The 20,152-nt window shown below is 48.6% G+C and overlaps 1 protein-coding gene across 4 annotated transcripts in view; it reads right to left on the minus strand.

Moving 5' to 3' along the window:
• The window catches only part of AZIN2 (antizyme inhibitor 2), a 34,981-nt gene extending 19,090 nt beyond the window's left edge, over positions 1-15,891 (minus strand). The window contains exons 1-8 of one of the 4 annotated variants that reach the window (XM_024765271.1): positions 15,787-15,891; positions 15,574-15,693; positions 14,737-14,913; positions 13,082-13,255; positions 3,703-3,875; positions 2,551-2,685; positions 1,591-1,756; positions 211-373 (exon numbers count right to left, since the gene is read on the minus strand). In XM_024765271.1, coding sequence (XP_024621039.1) covers positions 211-373; positions 1,591-1,756; positions 2,551-2,685; positions 3,703-3,875; positions 13,082-13,255; positions 14,737-14,841 — 916 coding nt within the window. In that variant the 5' untranslated portion in view covers positions 14,842-14,913; positions 15,574-15,693; positions 15,787-15,891. Of the gene's footprint in view, positions 1-210; positions 374-1,590; positions 1,757-2,550; positions 2,707-3,702; positions 3,876-13,081; positions 13,256-14,736; positions 14,914-15,573; positions 15,694-15,786 lie in introns of those variants that run through there. The other 3 variants (XM_024765273.1, XM_024765270.1, XM_024765272.1) reach the window with 3 other exon arrangements.
• Between the last annotated feature and the right edge of the window lie 4,261 nt (positions 15,892-20,152).

Below are 20,152 nucleotides of genomic sequence, written 5' to 3' on the forward strand. Positions count from 1 at the left end.
TTGATCTCAATCTTCATAAAATATAAACATGCATAGGAAAAAAAAAGATGCTAAAGAGTGTCTTGGGGTGAGAATACTTGATTGTAAACGTCCCTAAAGCAAGGACCCATTTTCCAGATTCCCCCACCCCTTAAAATCAGACCCAGCTCAGCCAGCCACTGTCCCTGGCTTTAGGGAAGAATGGGGCTCCGCTGCCCACCTGGCACCTACCCTCCCTGCCAGGCTGTTCCAGAAGAACCTCCTTCTTGGCGATGATGCTGACTGCCAAGGTGAAGGCCGAGGTCACATAGTAGCGCCCCAGCTTGGCAAGGATGTCCACACCACAGCCCTCCGGGAAGTACAGGTCCAAGGCTGAGTTGATCACAGAAGAAATCTGAGAGGATGGAGGACAATTACATGTTTGAAATGTGGGGTTTATGCTGAAGACTTGCTGCAGCTCCAAGTCTATTTCTTGAAAGCTTCTTTGATTTCAGGTTACCCCAGCTGGTAACCACGGACAGCTGGACAAGAAGGTAGGCAGAGACAGAGCTGGGTCAAGACCCTCACACTTGTGTAAATCACCCTTCAATGACCCTACAATGGGAAAAGACACTCTTAATCTAAGACTTGGTACTCAGATTCCAGAAGCCCTGACGTGGATTTTTCTTTCCTAAATAACCAATATGCTAAATAACACATTTTTTTAATAGAAACTACAGAGAAGGAAAAAGAAGGTCAAAGTCACCCCTAATTCTATTACCCAGATTAACCTAACCAGTGTTAACTTTTTGGAGTAGCTCCTTTAATTCCTTTTTATACAAACCTAAAAACCCGATTTTTTTTATTATAAACATGATAGGGCTATAAGTATATATGTTTTTATAAACTGTTTCACTCAATAAACTGAATGACCTCCCCATGTGTGTAAATGTTTTCACCATAAGAATATACCATAATTTAACCAATCCCTGAGTGCTATAGGCACCAAGGAAATCCACTGGACTTCTGTTATGAAGAATGCTGCAATGCTCATCTTTGAAGCTAATTCTTAGTGTCCATCACGTATTATTTTCTTAAATTCAGTTCCAAGATGTGAATATTCCAGGACCAGGCACTTACTAAGAAAAAGCGACCCCTAGTGGTTCAAGTTGGGATTGCAATGACACTTTTTCCTGATTTCACCTTCCAGATGGGAAGGAGACAGACGGGACTAGGAGTGGACAGAAGGTTGGCTTTTCCTTCCCCTGCCCACTTGACTTCTCATCAGTCCGCCGGAGGGTGAATAGGGCACACCCAGACCCTCAGAAAGCCTTATGACTTATGCAAATATGGCCTGGTTAAGCCTCAAATAGGTGCATGGACGGAGTCAGGAAGAGCTGGGTGCACAGCCAGCTCTTCCATGGACTCAGGAAGTGAAGTTAACGTCTGCGAGCCTCAGTTTGCTCAGCTGTAACACAGGGTTAATAATAAAATAATCCAGGTAAAGCACTAAGCACAGCACGTAGCACATGGGACCCACTCACAGTGAGCTTCCTGGGATCATTATAACCCTCCCTGCCCCCATCCCCACCCCCACCAAGCCCAGTGTGACACTTGCAATCCCAGGGTTACCTCTTCGAATCTCACTTTGGCCCCCTCCACTCCAGGGAAGCCGCCGCCAAGGTCCAGGATGTGCATCCTGTGGCCCAGCTCAGCACCCATTTCAAACACAAGCCGGGCGTCTGCGATGGACTGAGCGTAGGCCTGAGGGTCAGGACAGCCACTGCCAATGTGAAAACTGGGAAGGGAGGAAGAGCCTCGGCTTACACACAGGGGCCCAAGTACCACCACCTCAGTCCCAGCCAGGAGCAACCTTGGCCGAGCACACTGGTTGCTGTGCCCATTTTCCAGATGTAGTGACCGTGGGCATAAAAGGTTAAATGGGCTACCAAGGGCCAGGTGGCAAGTGAGGAGTGGACAGGAGACTAGATCCAAGGTCCCTTGGCACTTGGCGCCCCCCCCCATCCCTCCATGCTGCCCCTGGGGCTGAGCCTTCTGGGGTGAGGGCTAGGGCCCCAGATTCAGCCAGATCTGATGTACATCTCACTCAGCAGTCTGACATGCCGTGCTTCAGTTTCCCCACCTATAAAGAGGGGATAAGATCCCACAGTTATGGGATAGTGTCTATGAAGCATTTAGCAGAGTGCCTGGCCATCCTAAGTCCAAAAAAAAGGAAAGCTATATTGTTAGGTCATAGTTCTTGCTTCTTCCATATCCCCTACCAGAAAAGAGGCACAGCCAAGGTGTGCCAGGATGACCTTTGGCCTCAGGCTGGGAAAACTCCTGCAAAGCCAGGTCCCTCCTGGAACCTCCTGGGACAGGACCTTCTGCAGACTGTGGGGTTGGGGCAGTGGGGCACTCCAAAACTTCTTTCCAAAGGGAGGAAGCTCTCAAATGGCAGAATTCTAGGCCCAGGGACAGGCCTTCCTTGGAGACCCTGAGGGAGGTCTCACACAGAGTTGATTAAGTCCTGGGAAAAGAGGCAGTGGGCTGTGGGCGTGGGTGGTGATGGCGGGGCTTCTGGGCACTCACCTCACACCCACCACCTCTACGTGGTTCCTCTTGGCATCTTCAAACAGTTGTCTGCAGGATTTCAGCGACACTCCGAACTTGAGGCTCAGGCGGCTCCGGGAGTGGGAGTCATTGGTGGCAATGCACAGAACCATCCTGAGGAGACACGCAGCACCTCTGCAGGGGGCGCCATGCCTCACCCCCCACCCCGCCCCCGACCAAGCCTTCTCTAAGTCAAGAGGCATGAACCCTCATGGCTCAGAGCTACCCAACCCCACAAGCCCCTGGACCCCTTCCTCTCCCTGCACAGCCAGTCAGCCTCTGAGTCTTGTCCAATCCATTCCCTAAATGTCCCTGGGCCCTTCCCTGGGGCCCCTGCCCTGGTCCCAACCTCACCAGTTCTCCTCTGGGCAGCCCCACTTCTCTGAATCAGCCTTAACACCAGCCAGGCTTTTCCAACTTCTCTTGTATCGGGGGGACCATTTTTTAAACACAGTCTTATTGAGAACCCCGATATCCCCAATATGTAAAACAGACAAAATGGAAGCTGCTTTGGGTGAACTAGAGTGGCCCGCCACCTGGCTCCCCAGGGTGTCCAGTGACCAGGTGAGAGGCACAGCCTGAGCAAGATGTGCAGCCCTGACCCCTCCCAAAGCCCACGTGCACTGGGGTCCCTGCCCTGTGACAAGCATCATTCACTTCTCCTTCCCCCCTTCACATGGTATGTTCCAGCCACACCAAATTTCTGCTTATCCCTCAAATGCCCCATGCTGCTTCTGGCCGCCATGCGTTTGCTCACGCAGTTCACTCTGACACACTGTTTATGCCCTCCCCAGATGCTGGTCACCCCTCAAGGCCCTCCTTAAATGCCACCTCCTCTGTGAAACTTTAAATGCCATCTCCTCTGTGAAACCACCACCCCCTCTTGCTTCCTCTGCCGTGACTTTGACCTCCGTAGTACCATGGGCTTTGCTCTGCCTGGCCTGTAATCCATCATTTCTACCTCTGTCCTACTCAGGCTCTGCATCCTGGGTCCAGTCCAGGAGTACCTGCCCCAACCTCCTGTGACTCTGGCCAGGTCCAAGGCAGGGTCCTCAGCCCCGGCCCCATTCCTCCCACTCCCTCTGCCCTCACACGCAGCCCAGCCTCCCGCATGAGTGCTTCTCAGCTTACTTGGCACTGGGGTGGCTTTTTACCACCTTTGCCAGCTCCATCTCGTTGTCAAAGCTCAGCAGCCGGACCCCATGCTTGGCAGCATACTTGATGTGTGCAATTTGCTTACAGGGGTTGCCGTAGATGATCTTACTGGCAGGGACACCAATATGCTGGACCAACTCCATCTCTGCCTGTGGGATCCCAAAGGTGGTGGTGAGGAAGCACCAGAGCCTGCTGGGCCCACGGAGGCCAAGGAAGCACAGATGAGGGGCAAAGTCATAGCTGTGCCTGGGGAGGTCCATATAAAGTGGGCCTCACTTTTAGACAACAGGTATACAAAAATCAGTACGCACGCTGGTTCACCACTGACAGGCAGGGCTGCCGTGTACAGGTGTGTGGGTGGTTTACTGCACAATCCTAGGGAGGGAGGGGTCCCGTTCAGAGAATACATGGTAGATTTGTATGTTTATTATGAATTCCTAACAGTAAAGCATCTTGCTCTAACAAAATCAGTATATTTATTTACAACAATTAAGTGTCTTAAGGAAGGGATACATTTTCTAATTCACACAAAGGCACTCTACAGATTCATGGTAGCCCTGAAGACAGGTTTCTGACACATTTTCCTGGCAGATTTAAATGTTTAGAGACTATCACTTGGTGTATTAGAAAGTTCACCAGACCAATAATCTTTTTGACACAGGACATCCAACATCCAGACACCTGCTCTGTGCATGGCGTGGTGCTGGGCGGCTCCGGCAAGGCCCTCTCCCCACAGGGCCTCCTCTTCCTCACCTTTTCAGAACGGTGCTCCACCTGATTGCTGCATTAATGACCCAGACACTGATCATGATGATGGTGAAAGCACCCGTGCTCACAGAGCACCTACCACAAGCAGGCACTGAACGAGAGGCTTTACATCAGGTGTTGGCAAGCTTTTTCCATGAAGGGCCAGAGAGTAAATATTTTAGGCTTTGTGGGCCGTATAGTTTCTGTACAACTACTCAAATGTCTTTGTAGCACCAAAGCAGCCACAGGTAATGCATAAGTGAATGAGCATGGCTGTGGTCCAATAAAACTCTACAAGTCCCATCATCCATTGTTTGCCAACCCTTGCTTTACTTATTTATGTATGTATGTATGTATTTTTATTTATTTGGCCTCGCCGCGCGCCTTGCGGGATCTTAGCTCCCCGACCAGGGATCAAACCTGTACCCCCTGCAGTGGAAGCACAGGGTCCTAGCCACTGGACCGCCAGGGAAGTCTCCAACCCTTGCTTTAGACTCACTCTTTTATTTACTCCTTACAATATGCCACCAGATGGTATTAGCTCCATTCTATAGAGAAGGAAACATGCTCAGAGAGGCTATGGAGCAAGTAGGAGGCAGAACCAACTTTCAAATTCAAGCTTGACCCTCCATGATTAAGAAGGTGGCAGTTTGGAAGCACGGTAGGAGACACAGGGCCATCTTCAGCCATCCCAAGTTTGTAATAAGACTGTGATTTTAATGTAGCAACTTTTCAGCACGAGGTATTTATGTGCATTACCTCATGCAATGCCTATAACTATCCTATGAAATATTTATCGGCCACATTTTACAGAGGACAAATTGAGTTCAAAGAAACCCACTTGCCTTGGTGACACAGCCAGTGAGTAGCAGAGGGAGACACAAAGGTCCACCTCCAGAGCTGGAACTGCTGTCATCACAGCTTGCTTCCAAAGACCCCACGTCTGAGCAGTTATGAAAATGTGGTTTCGCTCCCTGCTTCACCCAAGAGGTGAGAGGAAGCAGCAATGGTAACACTTTGGGGACCTGTGGTTTAGCTTTGATTAAAATTATTTAAATAATAACCATTGTCATTCATTAAAGGATTACTGTATGCCAGCCATTGCATTAAATATTTTATAGACATTCTCATTTCATCGCCATATTAATCTTATGAGGCAGGAAACAGAGGCTCAGAGAGGCCTTAAGTGACTTGTCCAAAGTCACACGGCTTACAAGTGGCACTGCTATAATTCTAACCCAGGACCGTCCGACTTTAGCACACCAGCTCTTAACCACAGCACTTCAGTGGAGAAGACACCTTGATGTTGAATTGACAAGTGTATCTCGAGCATCTACTGAGTTGCCAGGCTTTGAGACAGGTGCTAATGAAAACAAGTGGTGAGTAAAGCAGACAGGGTCTCTGACCCTGAGGAGGTTTCAGGCAGATGGGAAAGAAGGGGAGGAATGAATGAACACTGAATAATAATAGGATTACAGATGGATAAGAGCCATGGAGAAAAAGTACCGGATACTAGAGAATGTGGGATGGGGAAACCTGGATGTGAGGGGGTGACGGACAGTTTTCTGAAGGTCAGAAATTTAAGCTGAGGAGGAGGTGTGGAGAAAACGGAACCCTCCTACACTGTTGGTGGGAATGTAAATTGGTGCAGCCACTACGGAAAACAGTATGGACGTTCCTTAACAAACTGGAAATAGAGTCACCATATGATCTAGCAATCTCACTCCTGGGCATATATCTGGAAAGGACAAAAGCTCTAATTTGAAAAGATACATGTACCCCAATGTTCATAGCAGCACCATTACAACAGCCAAGACATGGAAGCAACCTAAGTGTCTATCAACAGATGAATGGATAAAGAAGATGTGGTGTGTATATATATATATATATATAATCAGCCATAAAAAACTGAAATTCTTTCATTTGCAGCAATATGGATGGACCTAGAGATTATCATACTAAGTGAAATAAGTCAGAGAAAGACAAATACCATATGATATCACTTATATGTAGAATCTAAAATATGATACAAATGAGTTTATTTACAAAACAGAAACAGACTCACAGAAATAGCAAACAAACTTATGGCTTCCAAAGGGGAAGGAAGGGAGGGAGGAATAAACTGGGAGTATGGGATTGACAGATGCATACTTCTGCATATAAAACAGGTAAACAACAAGGATTTACTGTATAGCACAGGGAACTATATTCAGTATCTTATAATAAACTATACTAGAAAAGAATTGAAAAAAGAATATAATATATACATATATATGTATAACTGAACCACTTTGCTGTACACCTGAAACTAACACAGTACTGTAAATCAACTATACTTCAATTTAAAAAAAAAAAAAGAAATTTAATCTGAGCCCCATAGGAGGCCTGGGCCAGGCTGAAAGGGAAGGAAAGAATGTTTCTGGTAGGAGAAGTGGCCTGTGCAGAGGTTCTGAGGCAAGAATGTACTCAGCCTGAGGGAGGAACAGAGAACGCTGGGGTAGCCTGGGCAGGGTGACCACGGTGGGGGACGATGAGCTTGTAGGGATGCAGGCAGAGCCAACAGGGAGACCAAGAAGGCTGATGTGATTTATATCTGACCCTGCCAGTGGTGGGAAACAGTTTGAGGGGTCTCAAGAGGGAAAAGGACATGATTAGATGGGCATTTTGAACGCAAGGTCTAAATGCATGTCACTCTGGCTACCGTGTGAAAACGGACCAAGGAAGGGCCTAGGAGAATTCTGGGAGACAGTCACAACCTCCCTGGGAAACAGGACAGGCTGCAGAGAAAGGGGGGTGGTGACATCTGTAGGCATGGCTGGCAAGCTTGGTGAGGGACTGCACGTGGGGATGTGGGGTTAGATGTCTGGGGGGGACTCCTCGCCCAGCAGACCCGGGGCCCCTCTCGAGGGGGAGATCATGAGTGCATTTGAACACACTGGGTTCCAGGCATCCCGTGGCAACAAGTCAGCACCTGGATACATAGGGTTTGGGCTGGAGATCAAAACAGGGGAGGTGGTGGCATATCAGGGGTATTTGAAGCCATGGGAGGAGATGAAATCCCCTACGAAGACAGAGAGTTTATAAGAGAAGGGAGCCTGAGCCAGAATCCAGAGGAACTCTCCCAGCTAGAGAGCAGGAAGAGCCGGTACAGGACCGAGGGGAGGAGAGAGCGTCCCCAGAAGAGGCAGAACAACGCAGAGGTTCTTATGCCATTCCTGTCAAAGCAAACCCCGTCTTGCAATTCACATCTGTGCAGAAGGAGACCTCTCCACTGTCAGAGGCACCCCAGGAGGGTGGAGCAGGCTCCCAGCAGCATCCACTTTCACTGGATATGTTTCTAAAGTCTTTAAAACCAAGAGCACGTGTTGCTGAGTACAAGCGTAGCTCATTTCATTTCGCCTCACTCTCTCGTGCTTTGCAGATATTGCGATGTTTACAAATTGAAGGTTTGTGGCAACCCTGCATCAAGCAAGTCTATCGGCACCATTTTTCCAGCAGTGTTTGCTCACTTCATGTCTCTGTGTCACATTTTGGTAATTCTCGTGATATTTCAGATGTTTTCAGTGTTACTGTATTTGTTTTGGTGATCTGTGATCAGTGATCTTTGATGTTACTATTGTCATTGTTTTGGGGTGCCACGAACCACGCCCATATGCCCACACCGTGAACTTAATGGATAAATGTGTGTTCTGACTGCTCCACCCCTCAGCCATTCCCCATCTCCCTCCCGCTCTTTGGGCCTCCCTATTCCCTGACATACAACAACCCAACCATATCGAAATTAGGCCAGTTAATAACCCTACAATGACCTCTAGGTATTCAAGTGAAAGGAAGAGTCTTCTCCTAAGAAACTGCCACCCCACACTTCAGCAACCACCGCCCTGAGCAGTCGGCAGCCATCAACATGGAGGCAAGACCCTCCACCAGCAAAAGGATTACGACTCGCTGATGGCTCAGATGATGGTCAGCATTTTTTAGCAAGAAAATAGTTTTTACTTAAGGTATGTACATTTTACTTCAAGTATTTTTTTAGACATAATGCGATTGCACACTTAATAGACTACAGTATAGCGTAAGCATAACTTTTATATGCGCCGGGAAACCAAAAACATTGTGTGACTCACTTTATTGTGATCTTCACTTTACTGTAGTGGTCTGGAACCCAACCCACAATATCCTAGGCTAGGCCTGTGTTTTTAAAAAGAATGTGTTTCAGGGCTTTCCTGGTGGTGCAATGGTTGAGAGTCCGCCTGCCGATGCACAGGACATGGGTTCGTGCCCCGGTCCGGGAAGATCCCACATGCCACGGAGCGGCTGGGCCCGTGAGCCACGGCCACTGAGCCTGCACGTCCAGAGCCTGTGCTCCACCACGGGAGAGGCCACAACAGTGAGAGGCCCGCGTACCGCAAAAAAAAAAAAAAAAAAAAAAAAAAAAAAAGAATGTGTTTCAATGGATGCAACTAGAGATTATCATACCAAGTGAAGTAAGTCAGAAAGAGAAAGACAAATGCCATATGATAATCACTTACATGTGGAATCTAAAATATGACACAAATGAACCTATCTATGAAACAGAAATAGAATCAGGGACATAGAGAATAGACTGGTGGTTGCCAAGGGGGAGGGGGGTGGGAGAGGGATGGATTGGGAGTTTGGGATTAGCAGATGGAAACTGGTATATATAGAATGGATAAACAAGGTCCTGCTGTATAGCACAGGAGCTCTATTCAGTATCCTGTGATAAACCATAACGGAAAAGACTATGAGAAAGAATATATATATGTATAACTGAGCCACTTTGCTGTTCAACAGTAATTAACACAAAATTGTAATTCAACTCTACTTCAATAAAAAATAAATTTAGGGCTTCCCTGGCGGCGCAGTGGTTAAGAATCCGCCTGCCAATGCAGGGGACATGGGTTCAATCCCTGGTCTGGGAAGATCCCACATGCTGCAGAGCAACTAAGCCTGTGCGCCACAACTACTGAGCCTGAGTGCCTAGAGCCTGTGCTCCACAACAAGGGAAGCCACCGCAATAAGCCCGCACACCGCAACGAAGAGTAGCCCCCGCTCTCCACAACTGGAGAAAGCCCGTACACAGCAACAAAGATCCAATGCAGCCAAAAATAAAATAAAGAAAAATTAAGAAAAAAAATTTTTTTAATACTAAAAAATAAAGAATGTTTCAAATGGGGAGTCGCTACTCAATGGGTATAAAGTGTCAGTTCTGCAAGAGGAATCAGTTCTAGAGATCTGCCTATACTTAATAATTCCTTATTAAACACTTAAAAATTTGTGAGGGTAGATCTCACTTTAAGTGTTCCCATCACACACACACACACACACACACACACACACACACACACACACACTTTTTCATGGTGAGATCGAAAGCTAGGAGGACCAAGGAGTGTCCCCTACAAGGTCTAAAAGCATCAACATGGACAGATCTCCAAAATCTGCTGAGCTTAAAGCTACTGTAATGGACTTCCCTGGTGGCGCAGTGGTTAAGAATCCACCTGCCAATACAAGGGACACAGGTTCGAGCCCTGGTCTGGGAAGATCCCACATGCCGTGGAGCAACTAAGCCCATGCAGTGCACCACAACTACTGAGCGTGCGCTCTAAAGCCCACGCGCCACAACTACAGAAGCCTGTGCTCCTAGAGCTCGTGCTCCGCAACAAGAGAAGCCACCCCAAGGAGAAGCCTGCGCACTGCAACAAAGAGTAGCCCCACTCGCCACAACTAGAGAAAGCCCACGCGCAGCAATGAATACCAAACGCAGCCAATAAATAAATAAATAAATTTATTTAAAAAAATAAAAATAAAGCTATGTGGCACAATACCTACCTGATGAACATCTTATATTTTGTTACAAAATCACAAGATATTTTGTATGTTTCCTATGGATCGTATTTGTAAGTATTTTTCAAATACCATGTAGCCACCCAACTCAAACTCAGAATGCTGATTATCTCTGGAGACATAAAGCTGACGTTCTACTTTTTTTTTGCAGATGAATCAACGTATTATTTGAATAATTCAAAATGAATGTTTAGAATAAAGTGCTCACTGGATCCTGGAGATTGCTGGGGACATTGGCAAGAGGAGATTCCTCGGAATGATGAGTGGAGGTCGGGAAGCAGTGGCTTAAGGACTGGGTGCTAAGGGAAAGAGACAAGTGACTGCAGACAGGCAAGTGTAAACAACTCAGTTTGGCCACGAAGAGGGAGCGAGGGATTGGGCTGGGGGACGATGTGGTGTCCAGAGAAGGCATTTTAAGATGGGAGGATGCTGAGGGAGACAGAGAGGGCAAGGGATGGGGTAGGAGAGATGACATAAGGTCGTTGGGAAGGTGGGTGGGTGGACCAGAGCCCCGTGTAAGGCTCCGTGGCTGGTGCTCTTGACCCTGGAGCCTGTCTGATGCATATCTGTACACCGAGCCCCAGCTCATGCCTGACCCTAGGTCAGTGGCCGCCAAAGCATGGTGCTGTACAGCGTGGCCACCAGCTCCAACCAACCAGAAGAGGGCAGCCTTGGCCTTGCAAGAAAAGCTGTGCCAGCCCTCAGGAAATGCACCCAAGGGCCACATGATCCCACCTACCAGGTGGGGTCTCAGCTCTCCCATCCCCTCCCCAGAGATCTTGGCAAAGACAGAAGTGATAAAGTCAGAGACCCCTTGCCATACTCAAGCGGCCCCTTCCCAGGGCATCCCTCAAACCTCTGTGCCTCCTTTCCTTATACACGAACTGCTTCCTCATGGGGCTGTTGTCAAAATCACAGTGATAATAATTACCTCACAGGGTTGTTTCAAGAGTCAAATGAGTTCATGTACAGAAAACGCTTGGCAAAGCACATGACACAACAGGAGCCCTCAGCAAACGTCCGCCCCCCCCCAACTTCAAGCCCTACACCCCACAACTCTGCCCTTTGGAGGCCAGTCCTGAGGCTTGAGGGCCAGCACAGGTCCCCACCTCTGGGTTTCCGGAAGCAGAGGACTCTAGTCAGTGAGGTTGGGTCCTATTCTTCACCCCTAGACCAAGAGTTATGGAAAAGGGTCCCCTTCCTCCTCGGTCAGAGCAGAGACCCGGCATGCTGCAGGGGGCAAGTCTTGGCTCTGCTACCAGCAAGCTGTGTGAAGCTGACCCCCAGTTCCTCAACTGCAAAATGGCAATCTCTTCTCCTAGGCACTCCATGGGGCTTTATGTGGGGCATGCATGAAACCAGGCGTGCAAAACAAGAGCTGATGCAAAGGGGCTTCACGGGTGACATGAGGGAGACTCACCTACCAATAAGGACACTAACATGCATCTCTGATAAAGGTGAACCTGCTCGTTCCAACCATCCACCATGGTGTGCACCTCTCTCCCACCTGGAATCCCTCCAGCCTCCTACCCAGATGAGCTCTCCTCCTGTCTCCTCCAGATACCTTTCTAGAATCCTCCGCACAACACCCAGCTATATTGCTGACCAGGGTTTAAAAGGGATTCCCCCTCAAAACAATCATTACTAAACACTTTTAAATAACTGTAATAACAGTATCACAAACCAATGCCCACAGGCTCGCTCCCACCTCAGGACCTTTGCACTTGCTGGTCCCTCTGCCTGGAATGCTCTTCCCCTGGTTATCTACCTGGCTTGGATCCTTTGCTTCCTTCAGATTTGTGTTCAAATTTCAGTGACGCTTTCCCTGGCCAAACCATCTAAAAGTACAATCCTCTTTCTCGACATCCATGTCTCTTCCCTACTTCCCTTTCCCTCTTTAATTTTCTCCACAGCATTTACCATCTAAAATACCATAGACTTTCATTGTTTCACTTGTTTGTTCTTTAGAAAGCAAGCTCCACGAAGGGACTTTTTTTGTTTTGTTCACTTGCTAAATTCCCACCTAGAAAAGTACTTGACCCCCCAGTAGCTCAATAAAGGTTGCTGAATGAATAACGATGTCCAAAGCTGTACTCTGAGGAAACTTTATAGCTAAAAGACTTATCAAGTAAGAACAGAATGGAAATAGATAAGCCGTGCATTCAACTCAAGGACAACAGAGTCTGTTTTACTCAACACCGTATTGCCAGCCCTACCTAGAACAGTGTCTAGCACACTGCAAGAGTTCAATGAATAGAGAATGACAGTAATAAACAAATCTAAAGAGAGCAGGAGGGAATTAAGACAACAGCATTAATCAAATCGGAAAGGCAGCAGAACTGGCAACAACAAAATTCTATAAGGATTAGTTAAGAAAATGTACAGTCACACGTTATTAAAATTATAAAAGAAAAAAATAAAACCAATGATAAAACGGTGTTTTTGTTTTGTTTTAATTAGAAGAATATCACATATAGCTCTATGCCAAGAAGTTTGAAAATCTCCATTAAAAAGGTGACTCACCTACCCAGGGTCACACGTGGTTCCAATGTGGAACTTCAAGGCTGGCAAATTCCACCCTCATCCCTTACACCCCTTGCATGTGGTGGCCCTTCCCAGAGGGCAGGGGCCAATTACAGGTCACTCCTGCTTCCCCAGGTCCACCCACAGCAGCTGCAGCTGGGCCATGTGGGTGTTCAGTAGGCAGTGAGGGTCAGTGTGCAGGTGGGGGGCAGGGGCTCACCTTGTTGGCACAGCTGAAGCCCAGTCCTAGCTCAGCCAGGACCTTCAGCACACCCGGGCTGTTGTTGCACTTGACAGCGTAAAAGGGTCGGACTCGCGGCAGGCACGTCAGAAAGCAGAAGTGCTTTCGCACTACAGCACCCAGGTCGGCCACAAAGAAGGCAGCGACCTCTTCCTGCACAACAAGAAGGGTGAATATGAGATCACACCCAGCTTCCTCCTAGTGCGTGCCATCCACAGTCCTCCCAAGTACCCTGCTCTAAAATTCTCTGGGGATCCCCAAGCCTACAGGACATTCGAGGCTCTGTGATCCAGCTCCAGTCCCTTCCCTCACTTCAGCTCAAACTCCAGCTCTATCCTAGATCATTTTCCACCTCCCAGCCTTTATTCCCACCATGTCCTCCATACAGAATATCCTTCCCCCACATGTATCTGGCAAGTTCCTAATCCACCTTCAAGTTCCAGCTGAAATGCCACCTTCCCCCAAACCAATAAGGCAACTCCGCCTTTAATGCTCCCACTGCATTTTGCACATGCTTCCAAAGTATCAGAACTCTGTGTATATAGACAACTGTTTTCTCCAGAAAAAAAGATAAATTCCTTGAAGACCCACAGCCTACAGCCACTGCCTTTCACATTTAGGTGTTCAATGAAGACTTGAAGTAGTCCCACTGCTACTGCAACCCATGCCTGAGGACAGCTGTTTACTGAGGGTTGAACACATATGAGGCCATTGGTGAGACCACATTAATTAAACCTTTTCTGGGACTCAGTTTCCCTTTTATGCAACACTTTTTTACTGATGCCCACCTGGTGTCTGACCAAGCATACCTATGCAAGTATGCTAAGTATGCTTGGGCCTGCAAAAGAACCCCTTAAGCAATTACAAGCCCATTCAATCAATGCTAAGCAGGAGTTTCTACAAAATGCAGAGGGGGCCATGGAGAAGGAAAGTACAAAATCTGCCTGGGGCAATCAGGAAAAGGTGACACGGATGAGTAATAAGTAATGAGTAGAAATAGGTAAGAGGCAAGAGAGGCTGGGAGAAGGGAAGAGGGAACAGCATGGGCAAAGGAGTGATAATGGAGCACATGGAATCCTCGGGATATATGAGCAGGGTACTTCAGCTCTGATGGAGCATAATACATACCGTGGGAAAAGCCAGGAATGGGGCTATGAAGGCAGAGGGGATCTGACCTGGATCCTGTAGGGAGTGGGAAACTGCCAAAGAATTCTGATTTTGAGCAGGGCTGTGATAGAGTTGGAAGGGGTGGGATGAGGCAGGGAAAAGGTTAGGCGAGTTTTACAGAGATGAGGCCTAAACTACACAGTGAGGTCCCAGAAGAACGTACTGGTAATTCCAGGAGGCTGCATTCACAGAGTTTGGGGGTGCCCAGGTGTGGGAGGGGCAGTGAGGACTCCCAAGTTTCTGACCTAGAGGCCTGCGTAGATGATGGTAGTGTTGTTCATGAAGGCAGGGAACACAGGAGGGGCAGGTTTGGGGGCAAGGACCAGGAATTTGGAGAAAAAATGAGACGTCTCTCACAAACAGAAAGGAATGAATACCAAATAAGTGAAAGAATCAGATGTGGGCCCTAGGAGGCAGCTGAGCCTGCTGGGAGAACAGAAGACCCATCCCCACTCCCAGGCCCTCACCGTGGTGGCCTGTGAGGCCCCCAGAGTGAGCTGCTCCAGCAGGTCTCGGGTGCTGAAGCCCTCCTCCACCATCACGAAGTCCGCTTCACTCAGGCGGCCAGCCATGCCGCGGAGGAGCCGATGGGCTGGATGGAGCTGCCGCTGCCTCCGGTGCCTTAGAAAGTATGCAACACACTTCTGGAGGAGAGTGAGGGGCCCGCTGAGGGGCTGGCGTCAGCTGCACCCCTCACCTCCCCAAGCCAGGGCACCCACTCCTGTCACACCCTGCCCCCAGCACAAGCCTGGGGAGCTTAGGTTCACTGGGATGAGTGAAGGAGGAGGACGATCAGGAATCCTGGACTGGGACAAGGCATTATCTGCCTAGATGTCACTGCCTCTCCGAGTCTCAGTTTCCCCATCTGTAAAATGGATGCATTGTTTTGGAGATCCTTTCCAGTTCTGAAATTAGGGTTTGGGTTTAAAGAGAAAGAATGAGAGAGAAAGAGCAGGAAAGCCGAGTGGGGAAGTTTCCAGGTGACCCCCCCATCCTGACCACGCCCACCTAAAGTGGCTGCAGGTGGTCCCACCAAAGAGTCTCAGCCTGAGAGCTGAGGTTCGAGTCCGCTCTCTGCTGCGTGACCCTGGGTAGGCCCCGTCCCCTCTCGGAGCCTCAGTTTAACCGTTTGTAAAGAGGGGCCGGGATGGTCCTGACGTGCTAGGACGGTAAGCGTGCGTGGGGGCTCCACGTGGTGGGTGATAGCCGAGGGCTCCCGGGCAAGAACTGAAGGCTGAGGTTCTGTCCCGGTGAGCCCTCCTGAGTGCAGGGCCGAGGTCCCGCCCACCCCCAAACCCCCTTACCAAGCCCCGTGCTCCTTCGCGGGGCCAGAGTCAGGCACGCTGCTAGGGGGGGTCGCCGGTGACCGCGAAACTTGTGCAGCACCCCGAGGAGGAGTGGCAGCTGCGGAGCCGAGGCCCCTGCTGAGAGGAGACAAGAGGGGCCAGGGAGCAGGTCAGCACAGGAGCCAAGAACGCCCGCTCCCGAGGCTCCCCAAGCCTCTCCCCCGCACTCGCCTTAAAACGCATTTACACGGCTTCGACCCATAGGTCCCCCCAGCGAGTGAAACGGCACCTCCGCGCCTCCGCTCGCTAGCTTCCCCCGCCTAGGGCCCGGCAGCCACCGACGCCACGCCACGCCTTTTGCCCGGCGCTCACTTATATAAGCCCGTCCAGACCCCGCCCCTGGCGCTCAGGCCCCTCCTCCGCTCGGCCCCACCTCCGTAGCCCTGGCAACTGGGTGCCACCATCCCATTGGTCGATTCCGACATAAAGCATTCAACCCTGCTAGCCGGCTCCGCAAACGTGATCCTCAGTCCTACCGAGACCCCTCCGCCGCTACCCTACGCTGGGAAATCTCAACTGCAGGCCTGCTAGCTCAGAACCCCGAGCGTCTACGCGGTGGGACGCTTAGCTCCTGGCTATTAGATCTTGGAGAGTGGGCAGGAAGCCAGGAGGTTTTTTATTTGCTCTGGGAAGGCTTTTCTGTGACTACGGCAGCTCGACGGTGCCTCTCCTCTCTGATCTGGTGAATTGCCCACTCATCCCGGGAAGCCCAGGTCAAATGTCATCTCCTTGTTTTACTTTTCTAATAAAATCATTTTTATTTAATTGCCTCTTCCAGCATCCTCCAACTCAAAACCCAGATGAAATGTCTTCAAAGATCCTTCTTGTGACTTTCCCAGCTCAGGACAATCCCTCCCTTCATCCCATCTTCTGGATCAGGCAAACTCTTACCTCTCAAATAAAATGTCTCCCTCTCCAAGAAGCGTTCTCTGACTTCCTCAACTCAAAGCGTTTCTTCTCTTTTATACCTATTGAACTCCTGCTCCTGCACATTCATCAAAGTCCAGTATGTCATCTCCCCTGTTGAGCTTCCCATGACTTCCCTAGCCAGAGGAACAATGGAACTCACAGCACTTACATCTGTGTGGACTCCTCACTCTTTTGGCTTTTGTTACCCGTAGCGTGAGATTCCTGTTGTTGCTTTACACTTCTTGTTTGGTTACACTTCCCAGCTAGTCTGTGAGCTCCCAAGGGCAGCAACTGAGTGCCTGGCTCCTCAGAACACCCAGGGCCTGGCAAAAACAAGAGTGCTGGGACTTCTCTGGTGGCGCAGTGGTTAAGAATCCGCCTGCCAATGCAGGGGACACGGGTTTGAGCCCTGGTCCCAGAAGATCCCATACCGCTGAGCAACTAAGCCCGCATGCCACAACTACTCAGTCTGCATGCCACAACTACTGAAGGCCATGTGCCTAGAGCCCATGCTCTGCAACAAGAGAAGCCACCCAATGAGAAGCCCGTGCACCACAACGAAGAGTAGCCCCTGCTCGCCACAACTAGAGAAAGACCTCACGCAGCAACGAAGACCCAACGCAGCCAAAAATAAATAAATAAATAAATTTATTATTTTTTTTTAAAAAAGAGTGCTGAGGAAGATTCAATATCTATGCTACTCAAAAGCTAATGCAAAAGTTCATCTGAAACAGTAATTGTGCAAGGACAGCCAAGACATTCTTGAAAAAGAAGAGGGCGTCTTCTACAGTTCATCAAGATATTTTATAAAGCTATGGTCTTTAAAACATCATGGTGCTGGTGCAGGAAAAGACAGTGCTAGGACAGAACAGAGTTTAGAACAGTCTTGTGCATATTGGAGAATTTGGTCACAATGAAGGCAGCATTTCAAATCAGTGGGGCCAAAGAGCTTTTGGCCTTACATATGTGCTCATGTCCCCTGTCAGGTTTTAGGCTTCTTGAAAGCCAGAGGCACTTCTTGTTCTGCATCAGTATCTCCCTAGGGCACCCTGCACAACCTAATCAAAGCATCTTCGGCACACAGATGGTATAGAGCAGTGACCATGGAGTCTGCAAGAGCCATTTTCTGCTCCCCACCAAGCCTGGCCACATAACTGCTGGAAGTCCTCGGTTGGATCCTCCTGCTGAGACCAGGGTCACATCGGCCTGGCCTGATCTCCACCTGTGAACTGAGAGGGCTCAGACTGAATGATTTCTCTGGGCTCTTCTGCCTTGAACACTCTTGCTTTCTATGCTAGGAACAGACTTTCAGTAGGCAGTCGCCTTCACAGGAGGGGTCATTTGAGATCCATTCTTTGAGAGATCTGTAGTCATTTGCACCATAGTGTGAATTAATGACTGAAGTCCTCCTAAGAATAAGCATCTACTGAATGGGAGGGGGTAGATAAGGATGGCCATGGCAGAAACCTCAAAGGGAGCCCTCAAGAAAAGATGACAGTAAGAGGATGGGAGAGGCACCCAAACAAACTGGCTATACTTTTCTTTAAGTCATTCTTTGAGCTGCCTTTATTTGGATGCCATGGTCTAAGTCTGCCTCACTAGCTCTTTTCATTACCTGGTACATAGTAGGCACATAATAGGCACATTCAGTATGCTAACTGAATGAATCGATAAAGGTAAAAAGAAACAAACCATAATCCAATCTGTCCATTTGTAATTTGTCAAGGGTTGGTAGTCAGAGCAGAAAAACCTGTCTCCTGGACTGGATACAAATAAGCTGTGGATTTATCTTTTTCCCTACTGGGTATGTGATGTCACTGAAACTCCATTACAACCCTATGTCATAGGGCTATAATTATCCCCATTTTACAGATAAGGAATCTGAGATTCAGAGAAGTTCAGTACCTTACCCAGGGTCACACAGCAAGTAAGGGTGGAGCTCAGATTTAAACCCATCTGGCCTGACCCTTAACCTTCATGCTTAACTGCCAACCAGTAGCTGAGCATTCAGGCCCCAGCTCAAAAAAAGTCATCCTGTTGGCATCCAGCCCAAAGTCTGGTGGCCCCTCTCCTGCTGGTCTCTCATGCCACTGTTATCGATGGATGCCATGCAGAGCCCTCAAAAACATGTTGCTGAAGCAGGACAAAGAGCCTTTGTTCTTTGACCAGGATCATATCCATCAATTTCAACCTATTCTTTTTTTTTTTTTTTTTTTTTTTTTGCGTTATGCGGGCCTCTCACTGTTGTGGCCTCTCCCGTTGCGGAGCACAGGCTCCGGACACACAGACTCAGTGGCCATGGCTCATGGGCCCAGCCGCTCCACGGCATGTGGGATCTTCCCGGACTGGGGCACAAACCGTGTCCCCTGCATGGGCAGGCAGACTCTCAACCACTGTGCCACCAGGGAAGCCCCAACCTATTCTTAAATTAATCATAAGTGTAGTCACAAACACTGCAATAACAAAAATGCCTTACGTGTGCATAGAACTGGAGAGTTTGTAAAATACTTTCCTGTTCATCATTTATTTGGGCTTCACAGTACTTTGTAAGATTGGATATCTGTTAAATTTAGGTTTGGCTGAGGAAAACAGAAAAGTCAAAAGTAATAGAGCCATAAACAAACAGGTTTACTCTGCTATGTATGTAGTATAACACTGGAGGGAGGCTTTCCAAATCTGGTATGGCAGCTCCACAAGGTCATCAGGAACCAGGGTGCCTCCTCTCTTTCAATTCTGCCATCCTCACTGACTGGCTTCTAGCCTCATAGTCCAAAATGGCTGCAAGAGCTCCAGCCACATTCCTAGGGCTAATATTTAACCAGTACACACAAGTGTGACCAGAAAAATTGTTCACGGCCAGTGTCCTTTCTGATTGATCAGTGCCCATCTTCATACTGATTGCTAAATATTTTAAACACCAACCCTGCACATTCCAGGGAAGAGAAAGCAGCCACCCCCAAATTCCACACGTGCTAATTTCCCAGGGCTGCCATAACAAAGTACCAAACACTGGGTGGCTTAAAATAATATATTGTCTCACAGTGCTGGAGGCTAGAATTCCAAAATCAAGGTGTTGGCAGTGCCATGCTCTCTCTGATAATTCTAGGGGAGAATCCTTCCTTGCCCCTTCTAGCTTCTGGTGTCCACTGGCAATCCTTGACATTCCTTGGCTTGTAGATGTATCATTCCGGTCACGTGGCCATCTTCTTCTCCCTGTGTCTTCACATCATCTTCTATGTATACATGTCGGTCTCTGTGACCAAATTACCCCTTTTAAGAAGGACTTCAGTCGTATTGGATTAGGGCCCACCCGAATGACCTCATTTTAACTAGATTACTTGCATAAAGACCTTATTTCCAAATAGAGTCATATTCTGTGATACTGGGGGTTAGAACTTCAACTCATATTTTGGGGGGACACAAGTCACACCATACCAGCACCCGATACTTCCTTTCATATCATTGGCCAAAACATAGATACATGGCGCCACCTAGCTGCAAAGGAGACAGGAAGATGTCTTTAGTCTGGTACATTGTTGCTTCCTCCCACCCCCAATAAAGTCAAAATGGTAAAGAAGAAAGTAAAGAAACCAGTTCAGAAGGATTATGGGATTTACTCCATAGGGAG

The sequence above is a fragment of the Neophocaena asiaeorientalis genome, unplaced genomic scaffold (genome assembly GCF_003031525.2).
Source record: "Neophocaena asiaeorientalis asiaeorientalis breed wild unplaced genomic scaffold, Neophocaena_asiaeorientalis_V1.1 scaffold409, whole genome shotgun sequence".
In the NCBI taxonomy this organism is placed as follows: domain Eukaryota; kingdom Metazoa; phylum Chordata; class Mammalia; order Artiodactyla; family Phocoenidae; genus Neophocaena; species Neophocaena asiaeorientalis.